Source organism: Cervus canadensis, chromosome 1 (assembly GCF_019320065.1).
Source record: "Cervus canadensis isolate Bull #8, Minnesota chromosome 1, ASM1932006v1, whole genome shotgun sequence".
Taxonomy (NCBI): domain Eukaryota; kingdom Metazoa; phylum Chordata; class Mammalia; order Artiodactyla; family Cervidae; genus Cervus; species Cervus canadensis.
Window position 1 is genome coordinate 16295532 of NC_057386.1, and position 18350 is coordinate 16313881.

Consider the following 18350-nt stretch of genomic DNA (forward strand, 5'->3'; position numbering starts at 1 on the left):
TTAGTTCAAGTCTTACACTGTAACCAGTCCATTTTGGAAAAAGCTACATATAAATCAGAATGAAGAAGAGGTGTCTATCTGGTTTAAAAGCACTGAGAAGCTAATTCATCTTCCCATTTGATGGCAGTGTGTCTGAAGGATGCAAGCTTAAGCTCCTCTTAATTATTTTGAGCTTATATTAAATGACCTACCCTATATTTGAAGCCCAACCTGTTTGTAGGAAGAGGAGTTTCAGTATTGTTCTGTAACTCATTTTTTTCACCTAACAATGCATTCTGAAAAAATTCAGGGTTTTTTTTTGACAACTGTGTTTAGTCATATGGATGTGCCTTGATTTAACTCATATGTGATTGATTTATCAGTATTAAGAGTGACTGTGGAATCAGTGTTTACTTTATTCCTGATTATAGAATACAGTCATCTCAGGACCACCCATGGGTTCTGCATCTGCAGAGCTCAACTGCAGAGGGTTGACTGTGTATTATGGACCATATAATTCCCAATCACATATTTTGATTAAGGCTCTTATTAAAGGATAGCAAATAAATGTCATGCAGACATTTATAGCTATTTCCAGATCCTGTTATTTTGATCTCTGCACACTTATACTAGCAAAGCCATGATCAGCCTTAGGAGTTTTTCTGAGTTTTGCACTTGAGGCAGCCACTGTCAAGCATTTGAAGTTACTGTTCCAGATGAAATCTATTTGTCAATACTCTGTCCTTTTTAGATTTATTATAGCCACTCACTACTGGTTCACTAGCTATGTTTGGACTGTCAGCTTATTTCTGGGAAGCTTCAAAAAGCCAGCCCTTTCAGTCCATACAGTTTCACGATCCTTCCACTTGTTCTCAGTCTACTTCACTATCTTATAGTTGCATTAAGCTTAAGGTTTGATTAAACCTCCAATCCATAATCTCGCTTAAACATAGTTTTTAAGTCATCATACTTCATCATAAATTTTTATGGCTCAAAGTCAAACTAGCTTTGGAGAGCCATTGTTTTTTGGTATAATAATTAGTTTTTAAAAGCTTCATTTATTAGATGACAGGAAACCAGGCCTTTGCAAAATCTAGAAGAAATCACACTTTCTAACTTACATGAATTAGCACTTGTAGTTCAATGAAATTAACAATTTGTTCCCATTGCAATAGAGGTCCCCATTCATTTTTTTATTTCTGAGAGATACTACTGTAGATCCTATTAACACATGTACACTCAAATTCTTATCATTTACTACATGACATCTTATTGTACATTGTTTTTTATACTAGGGTTTCGTGAAAAATCATAAGATGGACCAGAGAAGTAGAGTTCTGTTGGTTTTTGCTTGTGCATATATGGCATACAACAGGAAAGAAAAAAAATTAACCTTCATAGAAGGAAAATTTCAAGCTACTTTTTTATCCCACATCTTTGAATTAGTTTTTCAGAAAGATGTGGTAAGTTTATCTGTACTTTAAATTTAGGGATTCGCAAAGTTTAGCATGCATCAGATCACTTGAAGGGTCTGTTACCACACAGATTGCTGGTCCCCACTCCCAGAATTACTGATTTTAGTGGGTCTGAGCTGAGATGGGGCCTGAGAACTTCATTTCTCACAAGCTCCAAAGTCATGTTGATGCTGGTATAGGGACCACACTTGGGGAATCACAGGCTTAAATGGCCCCTCAGTCTCCTGATATTATTACATAACCCATTTTTAGACGTGCAGAACTTAAGATTTTCCCTCTTTCTATCCTTGCCTCTATAGACTCTCATCTGGGGACTTCCCTGGTGGTTAAGACTGTGCTTCTACTACAGTTGGTGAGGGTTCGATCCTGGGAGGGGAACTAAGATCCCACACGTTGTGCATAGTGGCCGAAAAGGAAAAAAAAAAGACACTCATCTGAATTGGTTGGGAGGTTGTGAGGTTAGCAGTGGGGTGATGGTCAGTTTGGGAGAGAGTAAATTAAGGAGAAGAATGCTACATTTCATTAACCAGGCATTTCCTAGTGTTAAAAGGAAAGAGGTTGGTAAATAATCCAGCTCTTGCCATTAAAGAGCAGTTTAATTATTGTTACTGGACAAATGTCAAATCTGTCAATTGAATGTTTATATAGTGTGGGTATTCACAATGTAGAATTTTTTTTCCTTAACCTTAAATTATCTTGAATATAATCCACTGTGTATTTGGTATTAGAAATAAGTGAGTTTTGTTTGTTTTCCAGTCTGGTGTTTTTTTAATGTAGAAATTTTCAGATTGATAATTAGGTTTATAACCCTGAGTTTCTCTCTCATGAAATTTGACTTCTGTTCTCTCAAAGGATCTCTCAGAAAAATACTACATAAAAACAAGATGCTTTTCTGATAGTCTGTTTAAGTGCAATTTTGTACCTGTGTTTGATCTTCTTAAGGATTTACAGAGAATACTACAGTTATCTTCATTGTATTATTTCCTTTTTTTCTTCTGGAAAGAAGGTAGTCAGGACTTGGGGAACTACCTTTTGTATCGGGAAAGTATTTCTCCTTAATTGAAATTTGAATTAATAAATTGTTTTTTGTATTGAATAACATGCCTAATTTTTTTTGTTATTGCTAAACTTGTTTATGTATCACTAGATAAACAATAATTACCATTCAACATACTGAATTAACAGCCCATTTTTTTTTCATGTTTGTTCTTAGTACACTCAGAAGAAGCCTTGTTTTTACTGGCAACCTGTTATTACCGCTCAGGAAAAGCATATAAAGCATATAGGCTTTTGAAAGGACACAGTTGTACTACACCGCAATGTAAATACCTGCTTGCAAAATGTTGTGTTGATCTCAGCAAGTAAGTTTCTAAATCGTTTCTACCTAATTTGGTTCTACTTAACTGTAGAATTCTGGAGAAAATTCTTCTGATGGATTAGACTCTGATTCCCTTTCTCCCCTCTTGGTAGTAGAGTTTTGTCTATTTCAGTAATTTTTGAAATGCTGCTGCCTATTATTTTGATATGGAGAGATTTTATTGTTATGGTATAAATAGAATTTAAATCTGGAGAAACCTAAGTTGTAACTAATTCCTATGATTTTGTAAAACTATTGTAATAAGCCTGAAAACCTAACTTCCCAGTTCACCTGAGATTAATGCTGCCCTGTGTCTAGATAGTCATGTAATTAGTTATTTGCCCTTCAAAATCATTCTTCTGGGGAACCATTACTCCTTTTAAGCAAGGGGACAGATTTAGGAGAACACTTCTTTGAAATATGACAGTACAACCAAGTCAGTTATCCATATTCTGAATCTGGAGGCAGCTAGAGATTTAGGTAGTTATGTTCTGTCAGACTTTTCTGTGCTGTGAAAAATGGAATAGTGGTAAAGGTGACTAAACAGATAACTGTAAAGCCTGTCTGTTTAGTTTATAGGTATACAGTCAAAGGATACAAATAAACCCCTTTAGTTGATAGGTATACAGTGAAAAGATATAAACAAACCTCATAAAGTCCCCATAGTCTGATAAGTATTTTATTTGTCCAGTGTCTAATTGATGACTTTTAAATTAAAGCTAAAATATATATATAAAATTTCTGAGACATTTGCTATTGAATTACTTCTACTCTGAAGATTCTAATGTTGAATTCTTTAAAATATACTTATTTAATTTGCCAGTTTCTTAAGCCAGTTCTTACATTAAATGTTCTTATCCCATTTATAAATATTTATAGTTTTAAAAAAATCCCACTGATAGTAAAAAAAAAAAATCTTTAGATAGCACATTTTATGTTTAGGATATATAAGCTTACTTGTGAGTTTTCCACATGATGATTTGGAAAAAACTTTGAAACATGAACCATTACAAACTCTGTTATGCTAAAAATATATAGTGAAATCAGGCAAATTTTTTTCCCTTTGGGGGAAAGGGAAATTTGTAATTTTTATATCAAGAACACATAATTGATAAAAAGAGATGAAGTGCTATTCACATTTCAGTTATAAACCTAAAAATAACTGAGGCCATTAAGTATGCAATTTTTAATTAAAATGTTAATCTTGTTTAACCTGCTTGCAAATTCCTACTTCAAGGAATTATAGAACTAAGAAGGACCACCAAATCTGTTAATGAAGAGATGTTCATATTTTTCCCCCAGCATAACAGTCTTCCTTTTCTTTTGATGTGAGTAATGCATATCTTGCTCAGACTAGATTTGTACATATAGACTAAAGGTAACTATTTCTGTTTTTAAAGGGTAAGACTGAAATTTTAAGATGGTAAATTCCCAATCTCTCAAATGATTCTTAATACATGTTTATTGCTATTCTAAAGGTACCATGAACTTTTTACTTTATCTCCATAGTAAGAGGTTCATTGGTAATGAAGAATGTCTTTACACACTGTGCTTTTTATATTGACTTTTTAAAAAATCTGTGAATGTGTGTTTTAAAGGCTTGCAGAAGGGGAACAGATCTTATCTGGTGGAGTGTTTAACAAGCAGAAAAGCCATGATGATATTGTTACTGAGTTTGGTGATTCAGCTTGCTTTACTCTTTCATTGTTGGGACATGTATATTGGTAAGTAAAAATGATTCAAATTACCAGAAAATTGTTTCCAGTACTAGAATGAACTACTACTCAGCAATAAAGAGGAACAAACTATTGATAAACATGATAATTTGGATGGATTTCAAGAGCATTATGGCGAGTGCAAAAAGGCCAATTTCAACAATTTACATATTCTGTGATAGCATTAATAGAACATTATTGTTATGACACAATTACAGTGATAGAGACAGATCAGTGGTTCTCAGACATGAGAGTTGGGGCAAGAGTACTGGGGCTATAGAGAGGTGTAGCTAAAGGAGTTTGGGACTTTGGAACAGTCCTATATCCTGATTGTAGTGGTCATTACCCAAATATATACATGTGATAAAACTTCATAAAAACTATACACAAATAAATGCATGTAAAAACTGCTGAAATCCAAATTAAATCTGTGGTTTAGTTTACCATATTATTGTGCTTAGTCGGTCAATCTTGTCCGACTCTTTGCAACCCCATGGACTGCAGCCAGCCAGGCTCCTCTGTCCATGGGGATTCTACAGGCATGATATGGAGTGGGCTGGCTATCCTTTCTCCAGGGGATCTTTCCAACCCCAGGAATTGAACCAGAGTCTCCTGCATTGCAGATGGATTCTTTACCAGCTGAGCTACCAGGGAAGCCCTTACTGTATTACTATCAGTTTCCTAGCTTTGATAATTGTACTGTGGTTTTGTTGAAAGCTATTATTAAGGGAAGCTGGGTATAGGGAATTCTTTTTTTTTTTTTTTTTGGGAATTCTATACTATTTTTTCAACTTCTATGTGAGTCTAAAATTATATCAAAATAAAGTTTAATAAAATAAAGGAAAGGTGTTAAATCACAGAAATGCTGTATATGTATTACTAGTTATTTTAAAACAAGATCACTTGTTTAAAAGTTTTTGAAGGTACATTTGTATCAAGTTCTAACCATGAAGGAAGGTTTTTCCTCTTTCTCAGAGAAATATTTTTATTTATCATAAAGATTAAAAGTCAGGTATCCAATAGGGCACAACCCTGCTCCAGAAACTGGCTTTTCATTTCAACTATCATATGCCTGTTGTGACCAAAGTTGCACCCAGTAATCTAGAAACCTCCTTGTTATAGTTTTGAAGCTACAGCTTGTTAAGTTATCTTTTATCTCCAGTATTTTGATATAGTCACTTCACTGGTCTTTTTGTCTACAGTAGCACATGAGACTTGCATCTTTAGGGCATGACTGATTCTAAGTCTGGTTCTTAGATTAACCTGTTTCTTCCCAGTGCCATTTAAATAGTTATTTTTAACCCCAATCCTTTGGAAAACTCCTTTCTGAGTTTTAGTTTTTAAAAAAATTCATCTAAAGTTGGGGCACTCCAGGCAGCTTAATTTTATTAAATCTTTTCCTCCTTTTATCTCTCTATTGAGTAATTATAGATCTGTCTCCCAGATGTGACTATTATAACTCCACATCTGGCTCCTTCCCCAGTTAATTTTTTTTAGTTGAAGGATAATTGCTTCACAGAATTTTGTTGTTTTCTGTCAAACCTCAACATGAATCAGCCATAGGTGTACATATATCCCCTCCCTTTTGAATCTCCCTCCCCATCCCATCCCTCTAGCTTGATACAGAGCCCCTGTTTGAGTTTCCTGAGCCACACAGCAAATTCCCATTGGCTATCTATTTTAAATATGGTAATGTAAGTTTCCATGTTATTCTCTCCATACATCTCACCTGCTCCTCCCCTCTCCCCATGTCTGTAAGTCTGTTCTCTGTGTCTCTTTCTCCATTGCTGCCCTGCAAATAAACTCTTCAGTACCATTTTTCTACATTGTGTGTATATGCATTAATATACAATATTTATCTTTCTCTTTCTGACTTACTTTACCCTGTACAATAGGCTCTAGGTTCATCCACCTCGTGAGAACTGACTCAAGTGTGTTCCTTTTTATGGCTGAGTAGTATTCCATTGTGTATATGTACAACTTTTTTATCCATTTATCTGTTGATGGACATCTAGGTTGCCTCCATGTTCTAACTATTGTAAATAGTGCTGCAGTGAACAATAGGATAAATGTGTCTCTTTCAATTTTGGTTTCCTCAGGGTATATGCCTAGGAGTGGGATTGCTGCGTCATATGGTGGTTTTATTCCTAGTTTTTTCAGGAATCTCCATACCATCTTCCATAGTGACTGTATCAGTTTACCTTGAATGTAATTTAAATTATATTTAATGTATCAATTTACATTCCCACCAACAGTGCAAGAGCGGTCCCTTTTCTCCACACCCTCTCCAGCATTTATTGTTGGTAGACTTTTTGATGATGACCTTTCTGACCAGTGTGAGGTGATATCTCATTGTAGTTTTGATTTGCCTTTCTCTAATAATGACTGATGTTGAGCATCTTGCATGTGTTTGTTGGCCATCTGTATGTCTTCTTTGGAGAAATGTCTGTTTAGGTCTTTTTCCCACTTCTTGATCAGGTTGTTTATTTTTCTGGTGTTGAGTTGTCCCAATTAACTTTTATATTATTTATACATACCCGTATCTATCCGTGTATGTGTATGTGTGTGTGTATCTAATCTCTTCTTAGTAGACATTTTGTTTTACATTTATTTTATGGTCTATTAATCAGATCATGAGAAATCTAGTTTTCTATTCTCAGAAAACTTATAATCAATTGTAAGAGAGCACATGAAAGATAAATAAATAGACAAGCCATACTTAGTTACATACATGGTGAGGGTCTGTATAACATGTTAGTTTTGATATAATCTTCAAACATTGAGTTTTCACTGTATTTTTCTTTTCCTGGACATATATTAAAAGTTCCCAAGCATTCATTTTCCACTTTCCACTCCTAATTTTTACCTTCCAAAAATACTCTTATGTCTTTGTTTCCTGTTTTTAAGTTACCCTGCTATACATGGTAAATGAATATATCATTCTTGTTACAATTATTTTTCCTTTAAGAAATTTCATCTAAGCAATCCCTAGATACAGACTTTGATAAAACTTATATTTTCTGAAAGTTTGTCTCCTTCCCGTTTCTGTGTCCATGTGTTTATTGGGTCAAATTAGACAAATCTGGGAAGCTAAATAAGCTTCAACTAGTGGTACTTTCTTGTCTTTATTACATCATTTATTCTAGTTTCTACTCACTTGCAAAATTTGAAAGTAAGGCACATTAATATCTAGTTCCCCAAGGGGATCTTTTTTTCATTTCTCTGATGTATACTGACAGCACATAAACAGATTATGTGTTTTAACTGATAGTTTCATTTGAGGGTTGTTTTGAAAATCTTAGTTCAGTGCCATCTGGTCCTTTATAAAACCTCAGGGTTTTGGAAAAATTGCTGTATCTTAATTTTTTTCCTTTAGATAATGAGGAATTTCAGTCTTAAACAAGATCAGTAGTATTTTTTAACCTGAAAGCTCTACAAGTCTTACTAACCCTCAACCTCATCTTCTCTCCCATTTAAAAGCTAGGGAGGCCACAATGCTGTTCTAATAATTTCTAGATTGTTTCAAGTATAAAGGGTCCTAAGAATGTTGTCCATGTTTTTAATGTAAGCCTTTATATAACCAGTTAAGAAAGAAACATGAATTTTCCTTTTTGTTAAGAGCTGCCACCTCTACTTTGTTAAAATATCTTCTCATTTAAATATGCTATATTTAAAGCACTTAAGTCACTTTCAAAATTACCACTGGGATTTATACTTAAAATCAAGAATAAGACTGAAATATTTGCGTGTTTCCCATATCTCCTCATTAACTATAATGTCCAAAAGGAAATGAAAAGCAATTATAGTATCTAAGAAAGCAATGATAGCTTGTTTGTTTTGTTAACATGGCTTTCAATTCATGTTCTATTTGCTTTCACCTGACGTTTGACTTGAAATACCCTAAATAATAGAGATTGGAGGATGGTAAGAAGGAGAAATTGATCATTTAAGGAAGAATTTAGAAGAGAATGCACAGAACTTACATAAGATTTACCTAATTTTCTATAACAAATTTTCTTTGTAATAGATGTTTTAGGTTTTATAGCTTGTCTGATCAATTTGTTTGTCTTTACAGCAAGACAGATCGGCTTGCCAAAGGATCAGAGTGTTACCAAAAGAGCCTTAGTTTAAATCCTTTCCTCTGGTCCCCCTTTGAATCATTATGTGAAATAGGTAAGTTTGTAGAGGTGGTTAGGGGAGGGTTCTCCCATTTCTTCTTCGCTTTTTTTTCCCCTTGCTTAATTTTTGCAAAGTGATACAAATTATATATCCACAAGACAAATATTTTTCAAAGCTAAAGGCTTTTAAACTTGAGAACAGGAAGTAAGGTAGAATCATGTTTCAGGAATAATGTGGCCTTTCTTGTGTCCTCAAGGAATGAGTTGTGTTGTGAGTATAAAGTTAGCCAAAATAGCATTCTGGATAAGAAAAGAAATTAATAGAATACCCAGAGACCTGGATAATATGGGGTGGGGAGTTGTCACAGTATATATGCTCTAGGAGGCATGAAGGATCATTTTAAAATGTTGTGTCAATATACATGTAAGTGCTTAAAATTTTACGTTGATTTCTAGAAGGTTTCACCTCTCCACCCTCATTCCTTACCTTGAGCAAATGAGGTCTAGTTGCTTTCTGCTTTAAAACACAGAAACCTGTACTTTCCTGTGATTTATTATATTTAAAGTCAGTTTCATTGTGGTTTAATTTATTTCCTAAATGTACAGCTTTATCTTTGGTGTACACTCTCAGTACACTGATGGATGAGTTTTTGGGAGATAAATCTGATTCACTGAAATAGAACTTTAAAAATGCTTATGCATTTTTTTTTTAATTTAACCTTCATTTCCTCAGAAGCAAATGTTTTTTTTCCCCCTTCACAGGTGAAAAGCCAGATCCTGACCAAACATTTAAATTAACATCTTTACAGAACTTTAGCAGCTGTCTGCCCAACTCTTGCACAACACTAGTATCTAATCATAGTTTATCTCACAGACAGCCTGAGACAGTTCTTACAGAAACACCCCAGGACACAATTGTAAGTGTATTATACACTAGTGTTAAAAATATTGTGAAAATGAAAAACAGTGATCTGAGCTAAATAATGTATTGTAAATGACATGGTAGAAATTTTCTGTTTCAGGAATTAAACAGACTGAATTTAGAATCTTCCAATTCAAAGTACTCATTGAATACAGATTCTTCAGTGTCTTATATTGATTCGGCTGTAATTTCACCAGATACTGTCCCTCTTGGAACAGGAACTTCCATATTATCTAAACAGGTTCAAAATAAACCAAAAACTGGTCGAAGTTTATTAGGAGGACCAGCTGCTCTTAGCCCATTAACCCCAAGGTAAGACAAATAAAAGATACTTTAAAATGTGCTGTAATATTAAATGATCTTAGAATAATTCCTATATTAGTAACATAAATTAATATGAACAGCAACTTCTAAATCATTATGGAAATAGAGATATTTAATAAGTCAGTAATGAGTCTATTCCATTTTCAGAAGATGAAGTAGTAGAAATACAATGTCTGTGATAAGAATTTCATATTAAGTGTTGGAGATAATTTTTAAACGTAAGCATTCCTTATTAAGCTGTTGTATGCATTAAAAGATACTCTGTTTATGACTATGCATCAGTGAATAGCAATGAACCTCTTAAAATGTTGGGATCTTATAATCAGTGATAGCAATGGTTAAAGTGCTATATTCCAAAATGGGAAAGGATTGACATCTATATATGAAATGTTTTGTGAAAATTTTTAGAAATATTTGTGTGTATAAATACTTAAACCTAGGCCAGAGGATGCATTTCCAAAAGAATCAAAATAAAAAATTATATGCTAGAACAGACTGTGAATTGGGTACCAGGGCCAGGGAATTACTTAAATAGTATGACCATGAGATTACAAAACTCATTGATTCCACAGATGCCTTCGTTGGTCTCTAAGGACATTTTCTCTGTAATAGTGTCTGAATCACATAAATTCCAAGAATTTGAACTAATTTGATAATTTGGATCTTAGCTTTTACAAAGCTACTCTTCTTTATTTCTAATAAATCTCCTGAGATTCATAGTTACTGCTCAGTTTAGTTCCTTATTTGATTTTTTTTTTTTTTAATTTTAGTTTTGGTGGGTGGAATAGTCTATATTCACAGCTTATTTTTAATCTGCCCCTTAGATCCTCAATGCCCCCAAGACTGATTTGCCATTCTCTTCCTTTTAGACCTTCTAATTTAAGTATACTGCTGCTTTATATATGCCTTGATGACTTTTTGACACCTTGATTTCAACCTCTTCTCAGTTTTGGGATTTTGCCATTAGAAACCCCAAGTCCTGGAGATGGATCCTATTTACAAAACTACACTAATACATCTTCTGTAATTGACGTGCCACCCACCGGAGCCCCTTCAAAAAAGGTATTTTCCGTGTAAAATACAGTGAATTGCTGTTGCCTTAGAGAAGTTATCTAAATGTAAAAGAAGGTCATCATTATCATAGCCTCCTGGTTATAGTAAAAGACACAAAGCCGGTTGATCTTTTGACCACGTAAGTTTGTAACTCACAAGTGTAGTTTATTTCAGCATATAGCTAATTAAGCATATTCAGATTTTTACTTTTAAGTTCCTTTTTTTAAAAAACAAAATTAAGATGATCACTTTGAAAGTAAATAATGGAAATTATACCTGCCATGGTTTTTGCTTGTCCCCACCAGTGTATTTGTTTTAAACATATCTGTGGTGCAGGGTATCTTATGTGAGAATTAAATTAGGTTATATATGTAAATGCCTGTTGTTGTGCGTAATGGATATTTAAGAAATGAAAGCTAAATGAGTCATACTGGTATGCGAATGACTGAGATAGCCCTTTTACCCTCAGAGAAACATGTTTCTTCTTGTTTTGTTTTTACTCTTTACTCCTGAACTTTAGCAAAGTTTTTTTATATGATAGCTTCTTAATAAGTGATAATAGGAACTCCCAAGAGTGGTAAACGTGGACTAAAAGTATTTAATATGGGGATTGTGTTTTAAACTGGATTTTTTAAAAGTTGGCAACTACCTGCTGTTGTATTATTATGAGAGTGACATATATATGTGGAAATTAGTTTATTACCGTTAGAAGAAGGCATAGTAGGACAGTGGTTAGCATGCCAGGGGAAGTAGACCAAAACCATGAGTCAGAGTGATTAAGGACAAGTTAGGCAGTGAACCCGCATGCGATTTCACTGCCCAGTCTGAGCCTCTTCTTTCTGCCTCTGTTCTTTACTCTATTACAAGACATTCCTGGAAAAGCTACACTTCCAGATCTGCCTGCAGGATCACCTAAAAATATCAAACCAAGTAGTGAGTTCAGCAGATAGTTCTTTGTTAAATAAGGAAGGACCAGAAAATAGGTGAAAATATTCAGTGGATAGTTATAGAGGAAAGAATACGACCAAGTGATAGATATAATAATTAAAGGGTTAAAATGACCATGCTTTCCTAGAGAAAGAGAGAATTGCTAAGTAACTTAATTTAAAACAGTGGAAGAAGAAAGAGGGGCCAACAAATGAAGTGATAGAACAAATAATCAAGATACTATACTAAATATTTTAGAAATTATACAAAGTTTCAGAAGGGCGAGGTGGGTGGGTATGATCAATGATGTTAAATGTTGAGAAGGCCAAAATAAGGCTTTTATATATGGTGAGAAAGTAATTATTAGTAATTATTTATAATGTGCAATTTCAGAATTATATACAGTGACTATCACAGTAACTAATTTTGGGAGAAATTTATTTGGTAGTAAAATGTTTTTTTCAGTATCCACTGACACAGAGATCACTGTATAAAAGAGTTAAGTGATGAAAATAAATAGAAATAAGGTGATAAATTAGAGAAGAGAGAAGGGGCAAGCACAGTTCAGAAGATTGAACACATCAAAGAGAAATACTAATTCAGTACAGTATTCTTAGAATTTGGAAAATAACCCAGTGATTTTTTTTTTAATCTACTAATCTGAATTACTCTAAGACTGTCTTTATTAAGTGCCAAAGAAGGGATATAAAATCTTACTGTATTATTTTTTATGAATACTAAGTTAGATCATAAATCTTGAGAATAGTAGTTGTCTTAAAATTTTTTAGCACTTAGCCCCAACTGGGAAAGTTACATAATAAATGGCTTCTAGAAATCTTAAGCCTTTCCTTGATAACTAAAGTCGAAAGATAAAAGGATAGTATAAGGGTAAAAATACTGAGCTTAATATGAGGAAATAGGATGATGTTCATTCTAATAAAACAATAATTAATTAACCTAAAATGACATCACTAATGACATTAATAGTTTGTGTTTTCAGATGACAGGCAGTATATAATATGAAATCTTGTATTGGGGAAATGTAGATGGGTACATCATAATGTCTTTTACCATTCAGAATGCAATTTATAATTCACAAACTTTAGACTTTTTGTGTTTTACAGTCTGTTGCCAGAATCGGCCAAGCTGGAACAAAGTCTGTCTTCTCGCAGAGTGGAAACAGTCGAGAGGTAACTCCAGTTCTTGTTGCACAGACACAAAGCTCTGGCCCGCAAACGAGGTATTTACTGGTCTCGTTGTTTGATGCTGTTTAGCGTTTCTTGTTGCGAAACAGTTCTTCAGTTTAGGCAGGTTTTGACTGTTCCAAGAATTCTAGAATGACTGTTGTAAATTTTGAATATGTTAGATTTGAAATTTCCAACTTATGAAAAAGCAAATTTAATTTTTGAGTATTACAATGCAAATCAAGACAAGAGTTAGCTAAAGTACCTTTTTATTCTAATTGCCTCGTGAGTTTGTTTAAACTAGATATTCTTAGCACACCTCCAAAATAATTTTTTTTTAATGTAACCTTCTCCACTGGTCAAGTACAAATAGATTATTCTCCCCTTCCCCTATTATGCATTTCTATAAGTATATCATAGTATGACTCTTCCAATAAATCTTCAAATGATGAATCCATTTCCACACAGGAATGGTGTTAAATAGGATTTCTCTTCCTATTCAAGGCCTCAGAAATAAATTATAGCTAATATATAGCTACAACTTTACCTCCTCAAATAGTGAACATGTACCATAAGTCTTAAAATAGGTACACGTGTGCATATACCTTGACTATATAAAAGGCTTCAATATTTCTAAAATGCCTGGGTGGTAAATCTCATTATGAGTGCCAGCTCTCAGGTAGGTGGCTATGATTGCCTAGGGCTCAGTGATGAGGAGCCTGAGCCTCCTGCAGAGCACATTAATAGGCCAAATATATGTTAGTCTTCAAGAATATATAAACATAATTTACTGAATTATGCATTGTATTTAAACAAATATACTAACTGTAATACACATGAATTACATTAATTTTGTCTTCCTTGTATTACTAATTCCGTTTTATCTTCTTTTCTTAGTTGTTGTAGAGTTGATGTGCACCACTATACCTTCTTTATTGCCTATTTTAGTTTCTAACAGTTGCCCTAGTAAAGTACCACAAGCTGGGTGGCTTAAAACAACAGAAATTTATTCACTCACAGTTCTATCTGAAATCAAGGTATTGCTAGGGCCATACTTCCTCTGAAGTCACTAGGGGAGGATCCTTATCTCTTCCAGCTTCTGGTTGCCCCAGGCATTCTTTAATTTGTAGTAGGTAACTCAGTATTTCCCTCTGCCTCCACGTAGCTGTCTTCCCTGTGTGCCTCTGTATTCAAATTTCCTTTTTCTTATTAGGACATCTGTCATATTGAATTAGCGCTTACCCTGATGACATCATCTTAACTTAATTACATCCGCAAAGACCCTATTTCTCAAAAAGTTCACATTAACAGTACTGGAGGTTAGGACTTCATCATATTCCTTTGAAAGACTGTTCAACCCATAGCATTGCTTTATTAACAATTACTCTTTATCTTGTCATTTTAGAGGTTGTTTTAGGGTTTATATCACATATTTTAACTTATCAAAGTCTATCTTTAAGTAATCCGGTACCCTGTCACTTAAGAGTATAAACCTTGTAATGTATATTTTCCTACTCATCTTCTCAGTCTCTATGCTATTGTCATATATTTTACTTCTACAGAGTGATTAACATTTCCTGTAGTCTAGGTCTGTTGGAATGAATTCTTTCAGCCTTTGTATGTTCAAAAGAAAGTTTTAATTTCACCTTTGTTTTTACTTCTGATTGATATTTTCATGGTATGGAATTCTGATTGACAGGTTTTTTTCTCTATATTGCTCTACTGTCTTCTTGCTTGGATTGTTTCTGATAAACCTCTTACCATCCTTATTTTTGTTTCTGTGTGTGTAATCTGTCTCTTTTCTTTGACTTGTTAAGATTTTTTCTTTATTATTGATATTAATCCATTTGATTATGCTCTAGTGTGTTTTCTCCTTTCTTGGGCTTCAAATTCATTAAGCTCTTTGGATCTGTTAGTTAATAGTTTTCATCAAATTTAGCTAATTTTTGGCCATTATTTCTTCAAATACTTTTACTGTCCATGTCCCCCTCTCTCATTCTGCAGAATAATCCCTTGATGTGGCTGTTTGAACTTACAGGGTAATAACTTCTCAGGTATCAATTGTTCTAGTAATATTTATTTAGCAAATATCCCACATTTAGACTATGTCCAGCTTTCTTTTTCTTTAACTTGCTATAGTTCCAAATAAGGACTAAAGATAATTGGTTTATAGGTGTTTACTATTTAATGACCCAGAACTTTTATGTGGATTGTTTTATGTTCAAATTAGCAATTTCAAATAGAGTGAAGATCTATGCTATAATTTATATCATTTTATGGTAACAAGAATAGTTCCTTAAATGAGTTTTCATAGGGGGGTGAGGAAAGGGTTGATCTCATCAATTTTAGAATGCAAACATGTTGAATGCATATTTTTAATATACTTGAAATAATAGTTAATCATAAACTGAGGTTTTTTAAAATGTCTACTTTTATAATTTTTTTAGTACAACACCTCAGGTATTGAGCCCCACTATCACATCTCCCCCAAATGCACTGCCTCGAAGAAGTTCACGACTTTTTACTAGTGACAGCTCTACAACCAAGGTAATTTAAAAATTTCTGTATGTCACATTTATTTAATACTTCCTCCTCTGAAATTTCTGTTCATCGATGACTCATTCTCTAATGAATAGATTAGAAGACTATGTAAAATTTTTTTAATGTTAAAATTACAAAATTACAGAGATGGAGAGGAGATCAATAGTTACTAGGAGTTAGGACTGAGGGGAAGATGTGACTTCAATAGCATAGCACAAAGGAATTTCTTTTTGTAGTGGTAGAATAGCCCTGAATCTTTATTGTGGTAGTTGACTAAATAAATCCATAAATGTAACATTTTCACAGAACTGGACACACAGAAATTTTTTAAAAGGTCCATGTGAAAACTGATGAAATCCAAGTAAGATCTATAGTTTTAGTTGCTAGTATTGCACTAATTCCAGTTTCTTGGATTTGATGGTATACTGTGGTTATGTCATATGTTTCCATTGGGAAAGATTGTGGGAAGAGTAAATGAAAATTTTTTGTTTTCTTTGCACATGTCTTTAGACAACTGGAGAGTTTTATACCTTGGGTAAATTTTCTTTATCCATTAACAAATATTATGGACAGTCTTTAATTGTGACATATATAGATCAGCAGAAACCTTACAGATTTCAGTGCTCTGAGACAATTAGGTAGTTGTTGTATCTCCTTACTTTCTTATTTTTAATTAATAAATGAAAGTGATATACTTTGAATAAAGAGAAACGCTTAAAGCTAATGTACCTTAAATACTAGTTAGTTAATATGATTTATTTTCAGAATTGTTGCGTTTCAAATTAAGTGACTTTGAAGACTTTTGTTTTTATAAAATTTCTTCTGAGAAAAATACAGATCAGTCAAAACCATATGTTTATTTTATATCTAATACTTGAGAAAAAGGGTTAGATAGATGTTTAAAATACATGAGTATAACAAGTATGGAATTTTCCTTCTTGTTACAGGAGAATAGCAAAAAATTAAAAATGAAGTTTCCACCTAAAATCCCAAATAGAAAAACAAAAAGTAAAACTAATAAAGGAGGAATAACTCAACCTAACATAAATGATAGCCTGGAAATCACAAAATTAGATTCTTCAATCATTTCAGAAGGAAAAATCTCTACAATTACACCTCAGATCCAGGCATTTAATCTACAGAAAGCAGCAGCAGGTCTGTTTTGAAAGCTTAAAATCTTCTTTATATTTTATTTTATTCACTTGTTTTAAGTAAGTTTATTTATGTTCATTAAAGAAACATTTTTTTCTGCGTAGATGTTGGAATTTTTTTTCTTTTTTATTCATTTTATTGTTCATTCATTTTTAGTTGTGGCTGTGCTGGGTCTTCGTTGCTGCTGTGTGGGCTTTTTCTCAGGGACTGCTCTAGTTGTGGTGCACGGGCTTCTCATTGCTGTGGCATCTCTTGTTAGGAGCACAGGCTCTGGGTCTGTGGGCTCGTCTGGTGCAGCTCCCAGGCTCCAGAGCTCAGGTTCCGTAGTTGTGGTGCACAGGCTTAGTCGCTCTGCGGCATGTGGGATCTTCCTGGACCAGATATTGAACCTGTGTCTCCTGAATTGGCAGGCAGATTCTTTTCCAGTGGGCCACCAGGGAAGCCCAGTGTTGGAATGTTTAATGAAATATTTTTTAATTAGCCTTCCTAGAAAACCAGGCAGCTTTATTGTGTTTTTTTTTCCTTTGTTTACTACATTATTTTCTCCCAGAAGGTTTGATGAGCCTTCTTCGTGAAATGGGGAAAGGTTATTTAGCTTTGTGTTCATACAACTGCAAAGAAGCTATTAATATCTTGAGCCACCTACCTTCTCACCACTACAATACTGGTTGGGTGCTGTGCCAAATTGGAAGGGCCTATTTCGAACTTTCAGAGTACATGCAAGTAAGTATTTTAAAAGTTACATATGCCTTTCTAGAGATAATTTAAATTTAATTAAAATTATGTTTGAGAAGGCTAGATCTAAAGGGTCAATATTTATTATATAATGTCTTTATTTTGTCAATATTAATAACTTATCAGTGCAGTTCTTTCTTGTGTTAAGGGTAATTTGAATTCTTTGGGATTACTTGAGATAGATTTGTAGAGAACTGGTCATTCTTACATGGGGCATTTGTACTCTACTTACTTGGATCTGAAAATATGTATTTACCATGTAATAGATGTTTATAATAAAAATTTTTATACTATATAGAGAGCTTACTGGGATGAATTTTTGGCACTTAGTATGTTTTATAAAATTAATACAATGAAGAAAGTTGTAAGTAATTGAGGATATAATGTTCTTATTGTAAGGTTTTATCATTTTAATTTTAATTATATTTGTTGCTTAAGTTATCTGTTTAAATCAGGAAAGGAGAGGATGATTAACCTAAAGCCAAGGAAAATTCTAATTTACTCCCCAGTTCTTCTTTCAAAGCACTTCCTCCCCCACCTCTAAACTTAAATTAGAAAAAGCTTTAAGAAACCTGATATAAATTATTTAAAGTTGATAATAAGATCACTTGTTTGCCCTTTTTACATTCAGCATGTGTTTGAGTGCGTGTTATACCCCAGACTCTGTTCCACACTGTAGTACATTGTGCATAGCCAGACAGATGACTGCTTGCCTTCCTAGAGCCTACTGGCGAGTGTGCATGTGCTAAGTTGCTTCAGTCCTGTCTGACTCTTCGCAACCCCATGAACTGTAGCCCACCAGGCTCCTCTGTCCATGGGATTCTCCAGGCAAGAATACTGGAGTGGGTTGCCATGCTCTCCTCCAGGG

The 18350-nt window shown here is 33.8% G+C and overlaps 1 protein-coding gene across 10 annotated transcripts in view; it reads left to right on the forward strand.

Moving 5' to 3' along the window:
* Positions 1–18350, forward strand: part of CDC27 (cell division cycle 27) — a 51416-nt gene that overhangs the window by 18486 nt on the left and 14580 nt on the right. For 4 of the 10 annotated variants that reach the window (XR_006269025.1, XR_006269024.1, XM_043465628.1 and 1 more), the window contains exons 3-12: positions 2668–2815; positions 4410–4535; positions 8602–8699; positions 9407–9561; positions 9667–9878; positions 10838–10952; positions 12977–13110; positions 15502–15601; positions 16543–16750; positions 17298–17470. Coding sequence is in view for 8 of the 10 variants with exons in the window: in XM_043465628.1 (XP_043321563.1) it covers positions 2668–2815; positions 4410–4535; positions 8602–8699; positions 9407–9561; positions 9667–9878; positions 10838–10952; positions 12977–13110; positions 15502–15601; positions 16543–16750; positions 17298–17470 (1469 nt within the window). In the remaining 2 variants the exon portion in view is untranslated. The remainder of the gene's footprint in view (positions 1–2667; positions 2816–4409; positions 4536–8601; positions 8700–9406; positions 9562–9666; positions 9879–10837; positions 10953–12976; positions 13111–15501; positions 15602–16542; positions 16751–17297; positions 17471–18350) is intronic. The other 6 variants (XM_043465644.1, XM_043465654.1, XM_043465664.1 and 3 more) reach the window with 3 other exon arrangements.